Here is a 23,295-nt window from a genome sequence, read left to right as displayed (position 1 = left end):
ATGAACTGCTGGAATACAACTGGGACCCCAATGGGGCAAGATGAAGAGCGGATGAGGGAGCTAGGCAGTCGTGTGATTGTGGTTACAACTTGAGTCCAGAAGAGGGAAATGGGACAAAACACGCCACACAATCTGGAACAAAGAAAAGCAAAGCGTCGCGAGGTAGCGCAGGAAAGGACAGTTCCGACGGACCTCTCGCCCCGCGGGAAAGCCTGTGCTGCAGAGCCTCGCTACCCCACTGCATCCTTCCGCGCGAGCGCGTCAGCGCCCAGGCATCGCGAGCGCCTAGCACAGCCTCGGAACGGCTCGCGCATGCGCGGGGGCGACCAGCGCGCCCTGCGGCTCCTCGCGTTGCCCCTGGAAACCACACGGTGCTGTAGCTACAAGAGCAGGGGAAGGACATGACGATTCAAGATGGCGAAGGACCTGGACGAGCTCTTGGATGAGGTCGAGTCCAAGTTTTGCAGACCAGACCCACTGAGACTGGGTATGGTCGAACGGCCCAGAGGCGGAGGCGGTGGCGGCGGCATCCTCAGCAACGACCGGAACCGAGCCGAGGCGAAAGAGAATCTCAGGTTAACAGGCGGGAGGGGTGGGCTGTTCTGGTGAAGCCTGCTTCAGGTCCTAAAGCCACCCCTCCGCCGCCGGACCCAAAGAAACGTACCCCCGCCCGCAACCTCCAGCTCCTCTCCCTGCTAGGGCCCAGACTCTCAATTCCCCACTTCCGGGGCCGCACACACTTCAACTCCCCAGCCTGGAGGATCCTAACATCTCTTCCCAAGGCCAGACTCCGCCCCCGAGCAAGCCCCAGAGGACTGGCCCCGCTGATGCCCCGCCTCTGAGAGCCCGCGGCTTCACTCGGGTTCCGATGGGGGAGGGGGAGTGCAGTTTAGGCTCTCCCTCTTGAGCCCCGAGGGGGTCATGGTGACCCGGGCCTCCGTTTGCGTGAGCGATTCTCTTCCGCTTTTGAGGTGCCCGCACAGAGAACCTCATCTTATTGCCTCTGGTCCTCTTGGGACCCCATTCCCAAGGCAGAACAATTCTTGGGCCAATTGTTGGAGAAAACGATTCCATTCTACTCCATCATTAGTTGATTTTTTTTTTTTAAGCTCAGAGAATTGAATGAGATTAGATTTAAGATTAAAAGGTTTAATTATTGGTAACATTGTCTTTATTAATCCAGCCACCTTCCTTCTCCCCACGGCCCCAGCTAAGGGTCCCAGAGGATCTCAGGCATCCAAATTGAAATTTGGGGAATTTTCTTAAGTCTTGGTTTTTGATCCAAAAAAAGTATCTTTCAAATTTGTCAGTCATTTTTCTTCTGTGTAATTATTCAATAATAGGACTTTCTTCTTTATCTCACTTACCCCCTCAATTCCAAAAAACCAAAATTTTTACCAGAATGAGTATTGTCCTTCAAAGTGTTGGCTTGGGAGCCTCTGCAGTAACTCTTGCTTGAATCTCTTGGAGACGCTTGTGGAATTACACAGAGGCAGCTTTGGAACAACCCAAGAAAATCAATCTTGTTCATTTATGGCTGCATCTGTGGATTTTGTTTTGTTTTTGCGCACCTGTGTGTGATTTCCCAGAACCCAACACCATTGCTACCCAATTTACAAGACTTACCTCTAATGACATTTGTTTATAAAAATTCACCCTCAGAAGATAAAAACATTGAAAAGAGTCTAAAATTTAGAAACAGAAGTTCTAAAAGTTAGTCGAGTACTTGGCAGCATTCGAAAAAATAACTGTAGAGCCAACTAAAATGACTGCTTTGGGGACTTCCCTGGCGGTTCGGTGGTTAAGACTCCGAGCTCCCAATGCAGGGGGCATGGGTTCATCCCTAGTGGGGACTCGGCCAAAAAGATGACCGCTTTGAATGGGCTAACGCTCATTTGACTGTTTATGCAAATATCACTCTCACTAATTTGTATATTATTATCTTGAATGCTGGACATTCTTATTTACTCATTCCCAGCACATCTACCATTCCTATCCTACAACAATGTTACCTTGCAAGTTCTTTTGTTCTTTTTGTTTATTCCTTTGGGGCATGGAGAAAATTTATCAAAGAGCCTTCCAGAGCCTATTCATCTTAGGAGAACTAGCACGGAGGGATAGGATGTCTTGGAGCAGGCTGCTGAAAATGGAAAGGGTTACTAAGGTGGACAGATCGTCTCCAAGCACAGGTCCTTTTGTACCTCTCTCCGTAGCCTGTTGTTATACTGCTAAAATCCATGCATAATCCTTGTAGCATCCCATCCCACCTAACTACCTCAGATTTTTCAATAATACATTTATAGAAGCTGTAACAAACCAGCACTGTTGTCATTCATGTGTTGAATTCAAGTGTTGTCATTCACTTCATTTGGCGTTGTAGTTGTAAAGGTAAATTTTGCAAAAAAACAGCAACAAAGACCCTAAACTTAATAACAAATGTAGTATATAATGTCAAATATTAAAATTTTGTCCTGAGCCAAAATTGATACCTAAAAGTTAGGAACTGATTTACATTATGAGTTTATTAATAGGAGACTACCTGCCAATTGTGTAGTGATATAGCCTGTATCTCTTTTTCTTAAAAGAGTTAAAATACTGAAATTGTCCCTTAAAAACGATAGCTCTGCAGATAATAAATGACCATGCCACATCTGGATACCAGGAACTACTGCTAATATAAATGGTCAGAACATATACAACTTGATGAAGAGTTCAAAATGATAAAGAGAAATATATGATTAGTTTTTTTTTAAAAAAAAAAAAAGACTGATGTGAGTTGAACTGCAATAAGAATAAAGTGGTTCAGGATTATACGGATGGGAATATTTAGAGATAATATCATAACCTCATAGATGATAGCTATAATAATAGCCCATACTTATTGAGTCCTTTTTATATGCCTTATTGTGTTATTTCATTTAATCTCTGCATCCCTACATAGTGAATACTATTATTATCCTCATTTCACTGACCAAGACCTAGAAAAATAGTTGCTTGCCCAAGTTCATATTTCCAAGTCTACCAGGACATTGTACATCCAGATTTAAGCTTTTATGTATACCTTTCACATTTAATTATGGGTTTCAAGTGTTTACATTTATTTTATTTAGACTATATATTTTATTTTTGACAGAAACTATATCTTAAATCAAGATTCAATATAGGAAGCAAAGTTAAGTAGGGAACCAATAAATGTTTATTAACCTTTGATTAAGATTATTGTATTACAGCATCAAAAGACAAAAAGTATACTGTCGTTTAAAATTTATATGCTTTCTCAATGAAATGATGGCATTTTTTTCCCATTTCTGTAGCAAAGCATAGGCAAGAGTAGGCATCATGAAATTGTGTGATCTAATAACAGACCAGAATCTTACGTAAGCTGATAGTTTGGATCCCTAACAGTGCTGTGTAGACTGGTAAAGTTTGAATGCATCTGATCCTTGAAATTGTGAAATTGCATGAGAGAGGGGAACCCAGAGAGTACATCATGAAAACCAGAGGAGAGAATTTCTAGAGGACATCTTAGCAACCTGCTGTCACAAAAGAAATTGAAGGAATTGGTACACAAGTGTCAGGTGCTTCTGAAAGATTGAAGAGAATAGGAACTGAGAAAGGCCATTGAATATAGTGATTTGGGCAGTAGTGACTTTGAAAAAAAGAGTTTCACTATAGTTGAGGGATATAGAGGCCAGAGATGGAATATTACACCTGGAAGAAGTTTTAAATAGTTGTCTACATTTCCTTTTTACATATAAAATGTCTGACGTTCAGAGAGGTTAAATAATTTAAACTAGGTGGGTAGTTCTCAACAGGTGATGACTTTACCACTCAAGGGGCATTTGGCAATGTCTTGACATTTTTGATTGTCACAACTGGGGAAGGGTGTGCTACTGGCATCTAGTGGGTAGAAGCAGGGATGCTGTAAAACAACCTACAGTGCACAATAGCTGCCCCTCTCACTGTGACACACACACACATACACACACACACACACACACACACACCAAAGAATTATCTGGTCCCAAATGTCAGTATTTCTAAGGTTAGGAAACCCTTATCCAGATCACCAGCTGATGCTAAATCCAATGTACTTTAAGGAAGTAGAAACAATGGATATAGACTACTCTTCAGTAGTGAGTAAAATAGGGTGGCAGCTTCAAGAGGGGTTTTAGAACGTTTCTTTGAAGAAGAAGGCGTACTTAGCATACTTGGGAAGAAACCAGTATACAGTGGAAGATATTAAGGGTAAAAGTTAGAAAGGGAAAAACTGAAGAGGCAAAGCCTGGACATAGATGGAATCAGACATTCAGTGTTAGGCAGTAGCCTCTGTGTTTTCTTACATCAGGTTAATTATCTTACTCTAAGCAGTATCAAAGAAGGGCTATAATCCTGATCTTAACAATTTCGGAGCAAATATGTTTCTAGAAATAGAGAGTTAGTCTAAAAAAACCTGTCTTTTAAAACAAATAATGATCCAATGAAGTTATAAAGTTATAATGATATACAGCATCTGTAACGTAAACTCTAAAGAGAGTTAATCTCATCTAGTGTTAGGTGTCTAGACTGCCCTAGATTCAATTCCAAGCCTCTCCTCCCGCTGTTTATATGAACTTGGTCGAGTTTTTGAATCTCTCAGTCCCTATATCTTCATCTATGTAAAGTATTCAGTAAATGTTAGCTATTAAATAGGAGTTCCATGCAGTAACAGTTTGTCAGTAATCCTGTGATGGCTTTACCTGCAGAAGGTAAAGAGATAGTTGAGATACTCTGTCAAGCGAATATCACTTTTTTGTGTGTATGTGTGTAATTGATCATTTGGTTATATAACCTTTGGCTCCTGTAGTAAAGAGATATGATTATTTGACTTACAATGGAACCCTTAGGGGAAAATTAGACATATTAAAATTATCTTTGTTTATAATTCTCAGGTTCTACTTACAATTGTACATATTTTGTGTTCTTAAATAAATGGTTGATGTAATTTAGAAAAGTGCATACCCACCTTTCTCTTATATATAACATACAGCTTTAAATGTTATATTTTAAGTATGTAAAAGTACACATGTGAATTTGTACCTGATGAACTACATCTTTTTTCTCAAGAAACCTAGGCTATGTCCATAGTAGGAAAAAAATAACATCACATTTCTCCTTCTGTTATCAACTCTAGTAATGGACTTTATTTAAACAAAACTCTTCTGATGCTGGCTGACTTTATCTGCACTTAAGCTTCAGCTGTTTTCTTGTTTGTTTGTTGTTTGTTTTTTCAGATCAACAGAAACATTTAAGAAAGAACATGATCTTGACAGTCTTATTAACGAAATATTTGAAGAGCCCAACTTTGACAAAAAACGCTTTGTAAGTCAAATGTTCTAAATGTACGGTAATTCTTTCATTAGTTCAAGACATGTTTAGAATAGTCTGAAAACTTATAGAATACACAAGTATCTATAGTCCTTTGAATTCTGAGAAATACAATTATTTAAAGAAATTATTCCACTTAGATTTAAATAGGAAAAAAAATTAGAAACTGTGTGTTTTGCTTTTTATTTCTCAGCAAGAATGAGAAATTAGAAAAGCTGTTGAACAAAAGTCAACTTGCAGATGAAGTTGGTTACTTGTATTTATTTGTATACTCTAAGAATACTTTTCTAAAAGACCAAAATCAGCTTTCATTATAGGAATGTGCTTAGCATCTCAAATGCTTTGCCATTGCTCTCTTCCCAAGAACTAATCAGTTAAGTTGGTAGTATTTTAATTTTTTAAATGCTTATATCTCTATATCAACTTTATAAAAGCTCATAAAATAATATAACAGCCACCTATATATTTACTAGTCATACTGAACGTATCTTAACATTTTGTCAGATTTGCTCCTCTGGATTTTTTTTTTTTTTTTTTTTTTTTTTTTTTGGCCACACCATGTGATTTGCGGGATTTTCGTTCCCTGACCGGGGATTGAACCCAGGCCACAGCAGTGAAAGCGCTGAGTCCCAACCACTGGATCGCCAGGAACTCCCTGGACTTTTTTTAAAGAAATAAAAATTATAGTTTAAGAACTCTCCAAATCTTACTCTACTGCCTTCCTTCCCAAAGGTAACCATTAGCCTTTCCATCCATACTTTTATACTTTTATTACATATGTATGTAAGCATAAACAATTTTAACTAATGTATAGCAGTCCCTTATGTAACTCCACCACAGTTTATCTATCTACATCCCTGGTGATTAGACATTTTGATTATGCCAAGTTGTTGCTCTTGCAAGCAATGCTTCATCAAATATCTTTGTATGTCTTTTTTTTTTAACCCATGTATAGGAGTTTCTCTAGGATATATAAACCTAGGAGGTCACAAGGTGTGCTCATCTTCAACTTTTCTACCCATTGCCAAAATGTTTTCCGAAGTGACTGTCTTATTTGTATTCTTCTCACCAGCAGTGATGAGAATGTATATACTTTCATTTTTACCAGTTTGGTGGGCACAGAATATATTTGTTAGATTTATAGATTTATTTATATACATATATACATATATATATATATATATATATATATATTTGTTAGAAAGAGACCAAATGGAAGTCTAAATTACAAGGACCACAAGGAAAACAATCTAAGAAATAAATATAATACCAAAGAGGGTTTGTTTGTTTGTTTTTAAGGTAAGGAAGATTAAAGCAAGACAGTGGACTAAAAATAACTAGGCAATGATTGTGTTAAGATTATGGATATGGGCCACTTCTTTTTTTGTCAGACTAAAAATCAAGTGACTGGTATAGATCTTAAGCTTTGTATTTCTCTATGCCAGAGGGGAGAGGAGTGGGAGAGATGAGTGAAATACATGAGGGATGTACAAATTTCCAGTTACAAAATACATGAGTCACAGAGATGAAATGTACAGCATGAGGAATATAGTCAATAATACTGTAATAGCTCTGTATGGTGACAGATGGTGACTAGACTTTTTGTGGCGATCATTTTGTAATGTATAGAAATACTGAATCAGTATGTTGTACACCTGAAACTAACATAGTGGTGTAGGTCAATTATACTTCAATTTAAAAAAAAAAATAAAACCAAGTTTAAAAAATCTTAATTTCTCTAAATTTAACATTTTCAATTCATCTGTGGTAAATTAATAAGCTGGTGGCCTAGTTGAATAACATGTCAACACAATAGCAATGGTGTTGAATACTCTGCGAACAGAATGCATCATAAATGCTGAATAGCAATACTAATTTAATTAGTGGTAGGAAAAAAACTACATGATGTTATTCATTGATCATCTGAGCAATTCATTATTTATTAAGCACTACAGGGTATGTATCTGTGTGTGAGGCACTGTCTCTTCAGTTCAAGGCATTTCAGAAAGAGAAGGAAATACTTCTCTAAAGAAGTGTTAGAGAAGATACACTAATTTGAAACAAAAATAGCTCTTATAATCATGAAGAAATAAGCTTTTATGCACTTCTTCTGTATGCTCCCTTTTTGAAGTTAGTTATTGTATCCAGTTTTCCAGCCTGCAGGGGAGAAAGCAACCCAAGTAAACTCCTGGAGGAAAGCAGATCAATGTAAAACACTGATTGGATGAGGAAAAGAAGTGTCTGTGAATTGCCAGTCCATGCCCACCTTGTCCTTGGAGGCCAGGTCATGCTCTTCAGAGTATTGCTCCCTCCCCCATTGCTCACCCATTCGTTGTGTTTCTTTTATTTTTAATTGAAGTATAGTTGATTTACAATATTATATCAGTTGCAGGTTGTTTCGTTCGTTAACCACTCTCAGACTCCCACAAGAAAGCCCAGAAACAGCAGTAGATGTCCCAGTGTGCCAGCTTTGAGTTGTAAACACAAGCCTGGATGGCACATGGAGCATGCCCCCAAAGACAAAAAGAGACTTAGGCACATTATTACTTTTCAGCTATGCACCGAAAATGTTTCCAGTTCTGTTTAACATCAGTTTTATTCAACAAATAAAAGAGTTAAGAGAAATAGTAAAGTATTTTTGCCTCCATTAAATTTCCTCACCTACTAGGTAAAATGATGGCATGTCTCTGCATAGTTTAAATTGCCTTTTCTCCATCCTACTTCCTTTCCTTGGTGGTGGTCCTAGTATGTGGTCGGCTATGTTGTTTGGTACCTTATACCAGTTAACACTTAATAAATGCTTGCTAATGATGATGTTATGTAACCATATAGGAACTACTGTATGGTTGTGACTAGGTAGCTGTACATTTTCCTTGAACATCTAATGGTTGATACCATTCCATTTGATCATAATTAATATTCCTGAAGTTACCCAGGAGTTTGGTTAGTTTATTTTTAGTTCAGGTGAGTACCATTCACAGCCTTTAAAATGAGTCTGAGGTTTTTTTACTCCTCAGTTGAATTTTTCTAGGATGAAGTTTTAAATAGCAGCTCCTTCATATTAAATCATTGAACTCTAGTATTAACTGAAGAGTTATAAAGTGACTCTGAATCTTAGCATGCTAATAATGGCAGTATATCAATTTTCTAGACTAAACGTTAGCATAGTAATTCGTAAATTCCTCAGGGAGGTCTACTTCCCTTTTGCCTTTAAAGGGTTTTGATCATTGTTTTCATTTCAGAAACTTTAAGATCATAGGAAATTTTAAGCCATTTTAAAAATATTCTTGTTATAAAGTAAAGAATATTAGTTTTCATGTTACAATTCTCTAAGTTACCCTTGGCCTTTTATTGTTTTGTTTTTTTAACAGAAATTAAAATCTAAATCTTCAGGTAACACATCTGTCAGAGCTTCCTTTCAAGGCCTTGGTAAGAGGTAAGTTGGGTTTGCTTTGGTGAATTATACACACTGGTGAGCATGGTCTAGTAGATTTTGTTACCATTTAACAACATTGAGCAACAAAGCACTGGTCGGCTTTCAGGAGACAGACCAATAGCAGCATTTTCAGTGTTCTTATGGTCTGTGACTCCTTAGTGTAAAGGAACTTGAATGGGAGGTTATTGCTATTGTAAATAATTTTCTGCTGTGTTAAAAAAAAAAAAGTATGAATGGTTTCTCAAAATTAATGTTCTGTTATATTCTTCAGTATTTACTTTGTCCCTTACATTATTTGGCAAACACATTTTTCTGTGACTCATTTTAACTCCCTGAGTGTTCCTGAATATACAGGTTTTATCCAATAACACACTGACCCTGGAATAAATACCTCTTCCTTGAAATAGTTGTCTTGCTCAGGAAAATATACAATTTGATTACAAGAATATAGAGTCAGTGAGGCCAAATTAACTTCTCATGTTTCTTTTATGTTTTAATTTTATTTTTCTCCCATCTGTTGAACATGTCCAGCTGCAGCCCAGTATACCTTGGTGGAAGCACTGTTCCATGTGGGATTGGGACAAATACTTCACAGAGGTAAGATGTCAGAAATATGTTATACTTTCTTAATTAGTTTTTTCCAAATTGATACCCTGTTAAAACATAGTTCTTATCATCTTGGCATGAGTCTGTTTCATAATAAAAGGTATATTTTGTTAGCCAGTCTAAGAACACTTTACTGAAATGTTTATTATTCTTGGGTGATAGCTGTTAAAAGCTATGGTGTTGGGTATGTGTTGTTCATTGTGTTGACACCCTTCTTTAAGATCCACTTGAAGTGCCTGGTTCACTTCCATCCCAGCTTGGTTTCCACAAGACACCAGGAGTTGAGCTTCTGCCTTGCCATTTTTCCTTCCAGGCAGTGAAAACCAGTGAGTAGGACAGGTGAACTATATGATGTGTCACCCACACTGACTTGGCCAGTCAGCATGAGAAGCTGTGGGAGTTCTTAAGCACAGTCTCTTGATTTTACATATTTCAAAAGGAGAAACCCTCCTTTTGTTGTCTCTTCCCCAACCCTCCTTTCACCCAGTATCTCACTCAGTACCTCTTTCAGGGCAATCTTATGGTCATGATGCTACCTACCGCAAGCCCCTACCAGCCTCAGACTCCTAGCCTATTCCATCGTCATTGTCGTAAAGTGGGGAGACAGATCGATTTTCAGCAAATTTTTTTTTGTTGAAGTATAGGTGATTTACAATGTTGTGTTAATTTCTACTGTACAGCAAAGTGATTCAGTTATACATATATATACATTCTTTTTCATATTCTTTTCTATTATGGTTTATCACAGGATATTGAATATAGTTCCGTATGCTATACAGTAGGACCTTATTGTTTATCCATTTTATATATGATAGTTTGTGTCTGCTAATCCCAAACTCCCAAGCCATCCCTCCCCCACCCGCCTCCCCCTTGGCAACCACAAGCCTGTTCTCTATGTCTGTGAGTCTATTTCTGTTTCGTAGATAAGTTCATTTGTGTTGTATTTTAGATTCCACATATAAGTGATATCATATGGTATTTGTTTTTCTCTTTCTGACTTACTTCACTTGGTATGATAATCTCTAGGCCCATCCATGTTGCTGAAAATGGCATTATTTCATTCTTTATTTTGGCTGAGTAGTATTCCATTGTATATATGTACCACATCTTCTTTATCCATTCATCTGTCGATGGACATTTAGGTTGTTTCCATGTCTTATCTATTGTAAGTAGTTCAGCAAATCATTTTACCGTCCTGTTAAGTTTGGTTCTATTTTTATAGAGGCCTACTTAACTAGATTATTATATTTTGTCTAGTTATTTCTAAAGCACTTTTTCATTTTCTGATAATTTTTTAAGAAATAAAAGACTGAGCTATATGATTGCATTCTGATCACGTTTCAGGAGAGATAACCATTATATTGAATAATGGAAGTGGGATCCAAAAGGACGTTGTTGGAGGGTTGTGGTAGAGCTGGCCTAGATGCTAGGAGGCCTGGAAAAAAAGGGCTATAGGACCAGAGGGAAACTGGGAATCTGGGGAAACCTGGACCAGGAACACCAGGCAGCAGACAGGCTATAGCAGCCCACAGGGGTGATGCCTGCTGGGAGGGCTGTAAATAAAGTGTTGATAGCACTGAATCGTCGTGCGTTGAGGACTGTCTATTCAAAGCATTAGAGACACAAAATGCCCTTAGAGAAGAATACAGTCTGGTTGCTTATCGATCCTGACTTACTGTGTCTACCCGGTTGGATTTGTCTCGGTCATTGCCAGACCACTCTGCCTCAAATCCAGGCTTCCCTCAAGTCATCCTTGAGCTATACAGCAAACGTTTCCTAGTTACCATCCACTTCCATCTTCTGTAGTCTCACCCACATAGAGCATTAAAGAAAATATACCTAACATAACATTTTGAGCACCTCTCCCTTGTTCAGAAGGAAAATGAGAGCTGCCTGTCTCATATTAACTCTAAACTCATTTAGTTTGCTTTACCAAATTGTTGTCCTTGTTCTTCCTCTCCTCTTTTTAGTTCTTTCACTTCCAGTTAAAGCCTGGGCTAGATACTCTACTTCCACTAGAACACTTGTTATCCTTCTACTTTCCACTTATATTTTTCTGCCTCTGAGTATCTTTACACTTATTCCCTGTCTAGAATGACACTCCTTTCTAATGCATGTCCCCACTGTCTTACCTGCTAAATTCACTTACTGTAGACTCATTTTGTCATTCTGTTTGAACTTCCTTTTCCTTTTCTTTTTTTAAATATTCATTGAATGTCCTCTACTTCCTAGGTACTAGATACCAAAAAAGATAAAACACTGGCCAGTAGAGAAACTGATAAAGAAACAAATGACTATACCCAGGGCATGAAGAAAAAGGGCTCTGATGACAGAATACCTAAGTTCAGATATTCACTCTGCCTCTTACAAGCTGTGAAGCCTTGAGAAGGGATATAATCTTACAAAACCTCAGTTTCCTCACCCATAAAAACTTTGGTTTTTATGGGTGAGGAAACTGAGTTATTGTAAGGATTAAATGAAATAATACATTAAAATTGCGCCCATGTTGCAAGTCAGCTAGCTACTATAGGTACACTAGTTTGTAGTTATTTGTGGGTCTTTCTCATCTGTTTGTGCTGCCTTCTCATTGTGTTACACCTCAGCTGCAAGAATCCTATATTCTACTACTTTTCCATTTTATCTCAGGAAATATCTCTGTGTGTTCTGGTTTACTTCCAAGAGTAAATCTTTTATTAAGGTTTTCTTTTATGTAGTATATTTTTACATGTACTTTGATTTAGTCTAGCAGAGAAGAATCTCGTTCCAGATGGAATGTCAATGTATGTCTATTATATAACATTGATCCATGAGAATGCCACAGTCTTTCGACCCCGTTCCTACCTTTTGCACAGTGACAAGAAGGGAAAACACATACAATTTGCATATATATGCACAGGTAAATGTTTATATTCACAGATCTTTTCTTCTTCACCCATCACAAAGATACTAATCATTGACCACCTTCTTCATGACATAGATCAGCACACACAGAAAGATAAGCACATCCATATTCACGTGCATGTAAAATATTATATGTGTGAAGTACATACATATTCACGTGTATGTAAAATATTATATGTGTGAAGTACTTTATACTGTCCAGAGCACTTTTTTGTAAATATATGTGTATTGGTTCACCTGCTTCACAGGGAAAAACCAAGATGCAGATAGAGCAAGAATTTTTAAGCCCATTTTATAAATGAGGAAATTGAGGCACTGATGTTAAATTCATTAAACACGTATTAATTCATCATGTCCTTGCTAAGTCCTAGGTTTTGAGTGAACACATTGTGGTGAACAAATAAATAGACACTTCCCTGCCCTCAATGAGCTTTCAGTCTACATGAGGAAAGAGACTTTAATTCCACAAATAACTATTTAATTTCCACATAATATGTAATGTGAAGGGTAAGTACAGAATACTATAAGCATAGATAATTGGCATCCTAACTAATATGAAGTGTTAGGGAATGCTTTCCTAAGCAAATAACATTTAATCAGACTATGATATGATAAATAAGTAGGAATTAAGCAAAGACAGGGGAGCGTTGGAGCCAGAGGACCCACCGTGTTAGACGATCCCTGAGCTGGAAGGAGCCAGGGGTGTGGGAGGAACAGAGAGCAGCCAGGTGAGCTGGAGTGTAGTGAGTGGGGGAAAGAATGGCTCCTGGTGGGGCTGGAGAGAGGTAGTCAGGGGACATTTGGTTTGGGGTCGCCTGGAGGATTTTAGAAAAATATGTCTTATAGCAGTGGAAGCCATTGGGTTGTTTTGGGGTTTGTTTTAAGCAGATAGGGGTGACATAATCATATTTGTGTTTCTAAAGAAAGACATTTTGGTTCCAGAATGGAAAATGGATTGGAAGTTGGAGGGACAAGATAGGAGAGAACACAGGGAGACCAGTCAACAGGCAGTAGGTACCGGTGGTCCAGGAAAGAGACAGTGATGGCAGCTGTGACCTAAGTGGTGGCAGTGGCTGTAGGGAAAACGGGTCACACTTGAGATATTTAGAACATAGAATTGACAGAATTCAGTGATTAAATGGCTGTTGGAGGCAACAGAGAAAGTTGTCAAGAGTGACTCCCAAGCCCTGTGCCTTGCCCAAGGCAAGGACTCAGACGTGTAACTTGTTACCTAGTCCATTTTGCTTTCTAGTATACCAATTTGCAGAAGCTTGTATAATTTATGTAAGAGGGAAGCCGCCTTTTGCTCTTGCAGCTGTTGTTTTCCAGCTGCCCAAACAGCAAGACTCCCCAGTCCACTGTGTAGATCTGACAGGATTTGACTGAGAACCAGAGTCTGTGCAGAAGACTATATTGGGCTACATTTGGGACATTCCCACCACTAACATCTTTAAAATAGTAAAGATTTTACTTAATAGCCTGATAAAAGGACAAAGCTGTTGGTGACACTTCCATGTTTGTATTTACTCACATTTTAGAGGAAAGACCTGACAATTGATCTTTCATTGGAACCATGACTTTATGTTAGATATTCTTTTATATATAGTTATAAAAGAAAAATATATTTAAGCCCTGAAAATAAGCACTGATTTATATGCCTAGGGCATAAAGGAAATCGAGTCTGTTCTGCCTATTTTTCTTGTGTTATGTTTGTTTGATTTTTGGATAAAGCTCTGGTTTGAGAATAATCTCGAATGATTTTAGAGTGTAAAGATTTGAATCTTTTACCCACTTGGTGTAAAGGAGAAAGAGCAGTAGCAAAGCGTGGTGGCATTAATAAGGTACAGATAAAACCAAGGTGTTATTTTCAAGCCAAATTGAATTTTACTCTCCTCATTATTTTTTAAACTACTTGCAAGCCTGGATTATTCCATAGACTGGTATAATAATGGTCTAATAGAGTGAGTCGTAGCAGCAGAATGATTTCTTAGCTGCAAGTTAGTTTTATTTTTCTCAAAGGACAGTGTTTGTAGGAAAATGTGTTAGTGTGAATAGATTTGAATAAACTACTAAATTTTAAATTAAAAAACTGTATTTAACATTATGGTTGAAATTTTACACATACAAAATGTCAGGAAATTCTAAATTATAGTTCCCGCAACAGCAGTAATTCAGCCAAATTGCACATATGTATTAAGGCATTAAAGTTAACACTCTGTGCAATCATGTAATAAATACATATGCATAAGAAAGCAAGTTACAGCATCTTTGGGAACCATCATTTTGCATTTCCTGACTTGTACATTCAAAATCCAAGTTCAAATGTGTACAAATGTAATTGTGTTGAATTTCCATATGTACAAATTCAACTTCATAAATTGCTAAAAGTTTAAAAGGAAATATGGAATTGTTTATGAATCTTAAGGTTTTAAGTGTTTAATTATCGTTGTGATTAATGTTTTTAGAAATATAAAGCATTTATTCTCAAAGAAACTTTCAGGCCAAAATATATTTGCAATTTTGAAGTTAAGTTATCTGAATTTTAGAGGGAAATAAGTGAAAAAAAATAAAGTGATGGATTTTATTTTATTTTTTAATTGCAGAAGTATTATATGCTTTTTGAAAAAAATTAAAAGTCAAAATGTATAAGGAGAAAGATAGTACTCTCCTTCCTTCCTCTCCACTCCCACCCCTCCTGAGTCAACCAGTGATAGCTGCATGGTATATTACCTTCCACATTTTTCTCCATGTTCTTACAAACTTATTATAAACACCTATACAGGAAAATTTGGGGGGTCGTTTTTACAAAAACAGGATCATGTTATATATGTTATTGTGTACCTTGCCTTGTGCACCTCTGTGTCAGTAGTTAAATCTAATTAACTCTTTTGTCAACTGCCTAATATTCCATAGTATAAATGTTATTCAGTCTTTTCCCTCTTTGATAGCTATCCAGGTGGTATCCTGTTTTTTGCCAGTTCAACAGCACTGCAGTAGGAATTATTCTTGAGATACACGCCTATACTCTGGTGCTTTTATTTATATGTAATATATTCCCCAAAATAGGATTGCTAGTGCAGCAGCTAGGTATAATTTTAATCTTAAAATAATGCCAAGATTTTTCCCAAAAGGTTATAGCAGTTCACATACCCACCAGAAATGTCTGAGAGTGCTAATTTTTGCTCACTTAATTGGTTTAAATATATATTTCATGGTTGCTTGAAATTTTAATTCTTTATGTAGTATTTTAACTTTTTAATAAATGCTGTATGCCAGGCACTGTCATGAGCACTTTATAAATATTAACTTGGTTAGCTCCTCATAATTCTTTTATGAGGTGTGCATTATTATCCCCATTTTACAGATAGGGAAACTGAGTCACAGAGAAGTTAAGTTACTTGACTATAGTTATACAGCTAGGGAATCAGCATTTGAACGTAGGCAATCTTGTCTACACTCTTTAACTACTAATCTATGCTACTTATGTTAGTGACATAGAGTATATTTTTAGGTTTTTTTTCTTTGTTGTCATTTGTAAGCACTCTTTATCAGTATAAGTATTTGACTATGTGTTGAAAATGTTTTCTTTCACTCTATTATTGGTCTTTTCACTTTGTTTTTGGTATCTTAAAAGCTCTTGTTATTTCCTTTTAATTTTTAGATGATCAAACGTATCTATATTGATTCTAGTTTTAAAATACTTCAAACAATGGAGAATCTTTAAATCACAATTATTATACAAGTCAAATGGTTTGCAGCAGCAATTCATAATTCTTACCATATATTATCATTTTACTCCTGAAGTTACTATGTACTATATGAATTTTGAGATTTGCTTGGCATTTCGGTTCCTCAGGTTGTCACTGAGTACCTGTTATGTGCTGAGTATCGTTCTAGCAGTTCTACCCTCTCTCATCAGCAGCATTTTTCCCTTCACTGCATCTTTGCCATCAGTATACAAACCTGCTGTTTTTCCTTCTTAAATATAACCTTCTCTTAACCCCACTTCCTTTACCAACTACCACTCCACTTAAAGAAACTGCTTAGATACCCCTTACCAGTGAAGCCTATGCAGACTATTGTATTTAAAATTATAACACACTTCCTCCCAGTACTTCCAATTTTATCGACTCTACTTTTTATTTCATTTAAAGCACTTTTTACCTTCTAACATGCTACATAATTTATGAGTATTGCTTATTTCTTCTCGAATTAGAATCTAGGCTGTTTGAGGACAGAATCTCACCAGCACATAGTAGGCTTTCAGTAAATATTTTTTAAGTGAGTGAATGAATACATTAATGCCAAGTAATGGGGAAACAGAAACAAATAAGATATTGTCCCAGCACACGTAAGATATTGTCCCAGCATTTCAATACAATGTGGCAAATTCTGTGATAGAGGCATCCTGAAATTTTCATTAGGAAGGGAAACACGTAAAGAAGGTAGCTTAAGTGAAGATCTCCCTCAGATAAATTTGAAAACCATTGAACTAAAAGATCTACACATCCATTTTTTTTCTTTTATATATGTAAATATACATGTGTGCATGTATGTATCAGTATGCAAGATCTTAGTAAAATAGGTAGGTTTGTGCAGAAATTTGACCTGAAAGTTCAAATAAGTAATCAGACCAATAGTATAAAAATTTATAATCAGATTCATCTTTACTTTTCTGTTGTTTACTCAGTAATCTGTAATATGTGGTATAGTCTATGAATAAATCAGCATATTTTCATATTTTAACTTACCAGTAATTTCTAACGTACAGTTCTTTTTCTCTGAACAGAGCATGTGACCATCTGCGTTGTATAGCCTGTGATTTCTGGGTAGTAAGCTACGATGACTATGGGTGGGACAAATCATGTGATTATCTGTTTTTCAGGTATGTTTCTAAAGAACTTTACTCTGTGAAAAATGTACTTAATATACAACTTTATATTTCTTATCGTGCAGTAATGCCTCTTGGTGGCCTTGGCCAGATTGTGTGGCCTCCACCTCTTTGATACTTCTCGCATCATCTCCTCCTTTCCATCTGTCTGCTGTCAGCCTAGTTAAGGACATGTTACTTCTGGACAGGAGTTCAGAAGTAGCCTCCTCACTGATTTTCCTGTGTACAGTCTCTTCTTCCAGACCACCCTTCACTTGCTGAGAATTAAAGCATAACTCTGAGTACGCCATCCTCTTGCCCAAAACCCTTCTGCTTACAGAATAATGTCCAAATTCCTTAGCATGGCATTCAAGACCTTCCATAATCCAGTCCCCATCTATCTATCACCCAGCTTTGTTTGTCTTTCCACCGTATACTTTTCACCTTTGCAAGATTTTAGCTACATCAAAACAATGCTCCCATTCCCTATGACTTAGTATAAACTCTCCACCTCTTGGGCTACCTTCCCACCATTTTATCTACCTAAACCCTACCTGTCCCTCAGGGTACGGTTCATTGCTCATCTTCTATGATTCCTTTACCACTCTCTCAACTTGGAAGTAAACTCATCCTCTCCCGTGTGTCCACAGCACGTTGTACCTGTTATAGCACTTACTGTAATAAAAGACTGAAACTATCTTAGGTTGGTATATGTCTGCCTCCCTCCTTGTGGTTGGGATAGTGTCTTACTCATATTTTTGTAATTTGTACATCCTTAAATCCTCAGTGAATACCTAATGTTTTTAAGTTATAAAAATGTATTTGAACTATACATTCACATTTTCAAATAAAAATTAAGGGCTAAAAATTAGTAAAGTACATATATCATGCATTTTTGGCCCCCCCAAACCTGTGCCTAAGCAAAGACTATATTTTCAGATACAAGTCATCAGAATTATTACAGCACTCTTCAGTAGCATAAAGAAAACTGTGAGAGGCTTTCTTCACACCTCTCTGGCATCCATTCTCATGTAAATCTCTAGGAGTCTCCTCTAGTGTTAATGTAAGAGTTTTTAAACTTTTCACATCAAGAACTGTTCTGAAAATCTGAATCCTCTCAACATACCCACAGAAAAATTCAAATATGCAAATACATAGAAAAATAACAATTTGAGAGATTTCATAGTACCCAACCCAAATAAAGACTAGCGCGGTCCCAAAATCCCAGGTCAAGAGCCCGTACTCTTTGGGGCTCTGAAGCTCAGATAAGAAATGTAGACTGGGTCTTCCCTGGTGACGCAGTGGTTGAGAATCTGCCTGCCAATGCAGGGGACACGGGTTCGAGCCATGGTCTGGGAAGATCCCACATGCCACGGAGCAACTAGGCCCGTGAGCCACAACGACTGAGCCTGCGCGTCTGGAGCCTGTGCTCTGCAACAAGAGAGGCCGCGATAGTGAGAGGCCCGCGAATCGCGATGAAGAGTGGCCCCCGCTTGCCACAACTAGAGAAAGCCCTCGCACAGAAATGAAGACCCAACACAGCCAAAAATAAATAATAAATAAATTTAAAAAAAAGAAATGTAGAATGTAAAGTGGTAGATGAAACCATGAAACTGGATGATATTACCCAGAAAGGTGACTTGGAGGCCTGTCAGTGAATGCAGAGTTAAGGGATCATTTATTTAAGATAGGAGATGCTGGGACTTCCCTGGTCCAGTGGTTCCCTTAACTGCTGGTCCAGTGGTTAAGAATCAGTCTTGCAATGCAGGGGACGCCGGTTCGATCTCTGGTCAGGGAACTAAGATCCCACATGCCGCAGGGCAACTAAGCCCACGTGCTGCAATTAGAGAGCCCGCATGCCGCAACTACAGAGCCCACACGCTCTGGGGCCCGTGTGCCACAACAAGAGAGAAGCCCGCTCACCACAACGAAGAGCCTGCATGCCTCAATGAAAGATCCCACGTGCTGCAGCTAAGACCTGACACAGCCAAAAATAAATAAATAAATAAATAAATATTAAAAAAAAAAAAAAAAAAGATAGGAGATGCTTTGATGTTTATATTGTGGGGGGGTGGGGAAGACAAGAGAAGGGAAGGTTATGTGAGTAACAAGGTCCTGGAGGCTTTGGGGTCTGATGGAAAAGTGGGCCTTGGATAGGAAGAGGCCACCTCTGTGCCTGGGTGGAAAGAGGTCATATACTGATGTGTTCAAGGGGAAAGCTAGGAAATGGAGGCCTTTTCACATCTCACTGCCTGATTTTGTGGATGAAGATGTGATCTGCTTGAAAGTAGAGGGGAGATGAAACACTTGAGGGCAATAAGTGTATCCTAGCTTTGACAAGTTCTAGAATTTTCAAAAAGAAGTATAAGCTATACTTGACCATTCTGCCATAATAGCTAAATAAAATGCTCTTATTTTTCTATTAAACTGTGTTTGCTTTATGGGAAATAATGAAATTTTCTCTCTCAGCTTCTAAAATATGCACTACTTGAAATGTATTAATTATTGATAGTTCCTTGGCTTTCATGATTCCTATTCCTGAAATCTCTAAGTATTCAATCAAGTATCACATGTTAAGTTTGTCAAAATATATTGCAGATTGAATAAAGGACAGTCCTTCATTTAGCCATTTAGTTTTCATTAAACACATTTAGTTTTGTTCGGCTTTTTTCTTTGCAGTAAAACTTATTCATTCAGTTCTTCCCCTATCTCACTGTAACCTTAGCTAAGTTGTTCAGCTGGTCAAAGTCTTAGTTTCCTGAAGTCAGACAGTTGGCCTGGAAAATCTCTTAGGTTTTGTTAGGGTCTAACCTCAATTGTGCCTGAATTTTGTGCAATACTGAATGTGGTGCCCATTGGCCACCAGAGGGCACTTTGTTTCCTGCTTTCTGTTGCGGTGACATCAACAAGTAACAGTTAACGGTGTATTTCTTTTTTAAAAACTACTTATACCGTATTTCATCATTTCACTATGTATTTTTTCATCATTTCACTTTGAATTTTTTCATTTTCTTTTGTCATGGAATATTTACATAAATTCAGTAGATGGATTATGAAAATCATAATTGATTTTCTATTAATTAAATTTAACTTCTGCAGTCTTTTTTATAATAGCATCAAGTCAGATGGTTATCGTTTTTCATGTGCGCATAGATTTAATTATGTTAAAATTACTGACATTTATTTCAGGATAGGCATTTGTTTTGTTTCTGGTAATATACGTAAATAAGCAGATCATTGAAACAAATGAGATATAATATGAATTCAACACATAGAAATAACAAGCACTTTTTCTCTATTAATGAAAAATTTCTATAGTTAACCCATCAGAAGCCTGTTATCTTTATGCCTCTTATATGCTCTCCATTTGCCACATTGCAGGCTTTTAAAATATGGCACAGGTGAGTATTTGAGGTAGAAGATGAACCACCATCTTTTCCACTCTATTCTTACGTCATGTAGTCTCTGATAAGACAGATCAATAATTCTTCAGCTCTTTAGGTCACTGTGTTCTACAACAGCCTTAATAAACAGACCTAGAGGATTGCCATTTAAAAACATTGAAATCCTCAGAAACAGAACACCAAAGTGTCTCTTCTGTTTTTCATGTAAGAACACCAGGTAGTTTAGTGTTTGGATGTTGTGAAGATAGGAAAAGAAAGCAGTTAGAATTTCTTTTTTTTTTTTAAGTCATTAAGCACTGAACAAAGCAACTATGCTAAAACCTTCTTGTTTTACTAATAGGAACAATATGCCAGAATTCCACAAATTAAAAGCAAAGTTGGTAAAGAAGAAAGGAACACGGGCATACGCCTGCCAGTGCAGCTGGAGAACTGTCGGAGAGCTGACTGACCTTCAGACTGATCATCGCCTTCGCTGGGTTTGTGGTAAACACTAGGAATGCAGACTGTCCGCATTCAGACAAACGCATCCATGAGAACAGTCTCTATTAATTGTCACAGTATTTAGGTAAAGGTACATAGTATCATGCCCTTTGGAAAAGACAGGAAGTTTCATTTAATGGCTGTACAAATTTTCAAAGACCAAACGGACTTGGGAAGATAATGTGCTTTAACATTTTGGAATTATTCCTTTTTGATATATGGACATTTCACTTAGTACGTAAGGTAACAAGTTATCCAAATACTTCTTTGCTAGCCTGTCCCCTGTTAAATAGAAATTGAATTGTGGAGTTTCATACAAATATATAGCCATTCAGTAGCAACTGCAGTGCTACTGACTGCTAATATACTTAGCATACACATTCCTCGTTACAGCAGTTAAAGGGGATAAAGCTGGCCCTGCAGAGAGGTCATTGGGGGGTGTACACGTCACCTCTTCCAGTCAGATCTGTTGTTAGCAAAGATCATAACTTAGACATGTTAGAAACCATGTGATCAGTGGCTAATTGAAGGGTTTTCGGGAGTATGGGTATATTGTAGGTGAAAACACTGCCTGTATCTGATCTAACTTCACCAATTCAAAGCAATACTATGCACAGTAGTAAGTATATATTACCAGTTTTAGCTGATTTCTCCTCCTTTTGTTCATTTAGATATCAGAAGTTATTTAGTTTGCTCTTTTAGCAAGTATTCATTTCTATATAAAAGTGGGTTTTTTTGATGCACCCAAAAGTACAAGGAAGAATCCTAATACAGACAGGTCATTTTTGGATTTTCCAAGTACCTTCTTGCCTTTAATGCCCTAAAACTCCATTAAGTAAAGAGAACAGCAAGATATTTTCTCAGACAGCCTGTTGATTTTTCTGGTAGGATGAGGTTGACATGCTGTTTATTGGTGAGTACATGAAAAAAGAAAGCATAACTGAACCAACAGGTAACCTGTTGGGCTCCTTCTTAATATGACTAAGACTTGAGGAGCCCTACAATAGCAGCACATTCAGAAAAGCGGCTACCTCAAAATTACCAGCTCGCAGCCCCATCAAGAGATTCCAATTTGCCAGAAGCTCTTTACCGCATGTGTCTAATATATTGTTCAAATGCGTGATACAAGACTTGCTGAAAGGGAGGAACTGAAGCAAAGTTATGATCTGCGTAGTCTTATACTGAATCTGTTCCAGCCATTTTACTCAAGCAAAGAAAGATCTGGTCATTAAACCCCTTCTCCTAACTGTGACACATTTGCATATGTGTATCAGTTGTTCCAGTAAGTCTAGTATTCCAACAGGATAAATCTCATTGTGGCAGAGGCTCACATTTTTGTATTAAGAATATGTTTACCAATCTTATCTTTCAATAAAAATTTTTTACCCCCTAAAATTTTATCTCAGTGTAATTGTATCGGAAACATAGTGGGGGACTTCCCTGGTGGCGCAGTGGTTAAGAATCCGCCTGCCAATGCAGGGGACATGGGTTTGAGCCCTGGTCCGGGAAGATCCCACATGCCACGGAGCAACTAAGCCTGTGTCCCACAACTACTGAGCCTGCGTTCTAGAGCCGGCGAGCCACAACTACTGAAGCCCGCATGCCTAGAACCTGTGCTCTGCAACAAGAGAAGCCACCACAATGAGAAGCCTGCACACCTCAATGAAGAGTAGCCCCTGCTCCCCGCAACTAGAAAAAGCCCACGTGCAGCAACGAAGACCCAATGCAGCCAAATAAATAAATACATACATACATACATTTTTTTTAAAAAAATTGATCCTTTTAAAGAAAAAAAAAGGAAACGGGGATTTGGATTGAAGTCACTTATTTCAAAAAATAGCAGAGCAACAAGATCCACACATTCAGAACCTCATGGAATTTGGCGCATTTAATCATAATGGTGATTTTTTTTTTAATTTAAATGAGCAAATTTACTAAATTATGGATTTGAAATTTTTTTCCTCTTTTATTATTTCATCATAACTATTCTATAACTTAGATATGTTGCCCATGTTTGGCATTCCATAACATAATATTTATAATAATTAGTTCCCTAATGTCAGAAATGTATAAATGAGTTCACATTTTTGTTGGCAATTTATAAGCTTTTTAATATTGTATAATTTTTAATCGAAAATGTAGAAAGAATATTATGTTTATATACAAATGGATAGATTATTACCAGTTGTAATTTAAGCCAAAATGCAGCTATTTTAGTTCAATGTAGAAGA

The 23,295-nt window shown here is 37.4% G+C and overlaps 1 protein-coding gene across 1 annotated transcript; it reads left to right on the top strand.

The window, feature by feature from the left end:
- The first annotated feature begins 354 nt into the window (after positions 1-354).
- CFAP418 (cilia and flagella associated protein 418) lies at positions 355-22,883 on the top strand. Its single transcript, XM_068525814.1, has 6 exons — positions 355-575; positions 5,274-5,361; positions 8,739-8,803; positions 9,335-9,400; positions 17,100-17,195; positions 20,925-22,883. The coding sequence occupies exons 1-6, from the start codon at positions 415-417 to the stop codon at positions 21,076-21,078; spliced, it is 630 nt and encodes a 209-aa protein (XP_068381915.1). The 5' UTR covers positions 355-414; the 3' UTR covers positions 21,079-22,883.
- Positions 22,884-23,295: the final 412 nt, after the last annotated feature.

Source organism: Eschrichtius robustus, chromosome 17 (genome assembly GCF_028021215.1).
Source record: "Eschrichtius robustus isolate mEscRob2 chromosome 17, mEscRob2.pri, whole genome shotgun sequence".
Lineage (NCBI taxonomy): Eukaryota > Metazoa > Chordata > Mammalia > Artiodactyla > Eschrichtiidae > Eschrichtius > Eschrichtius robustus.
Note: the sequence above shows the minus strand (reverse complement) of the source record. Positions and strands in the feature narration are given on the sequence as shown.

Excerpts from the sequence above, each read along its gene's own strand:
- CFAP418 (XM_068525814.1), top strand. The coding sequence starts at position 415 with ATGGCGAAGGACCTGGACGAGCTCTTGGATGAGGTCGAGTCCAAGTTT. Across the intron at positions 5,362-8,738 it reads ACTTTGACAAAAAACGCTTT|AAATTAAAATCTAAATCTTC; the intron begins GTAAGTCAAATG and ends TTTTTTTAACAG. Across the intron at positions 8,804-9,334 it reads TTTCAAGGCCTTGGTAAGAG|CTGCAGCCCAGTATACCTTG; the intron begins GTAAGTTGGGTT and ends GAACATGTCCAG.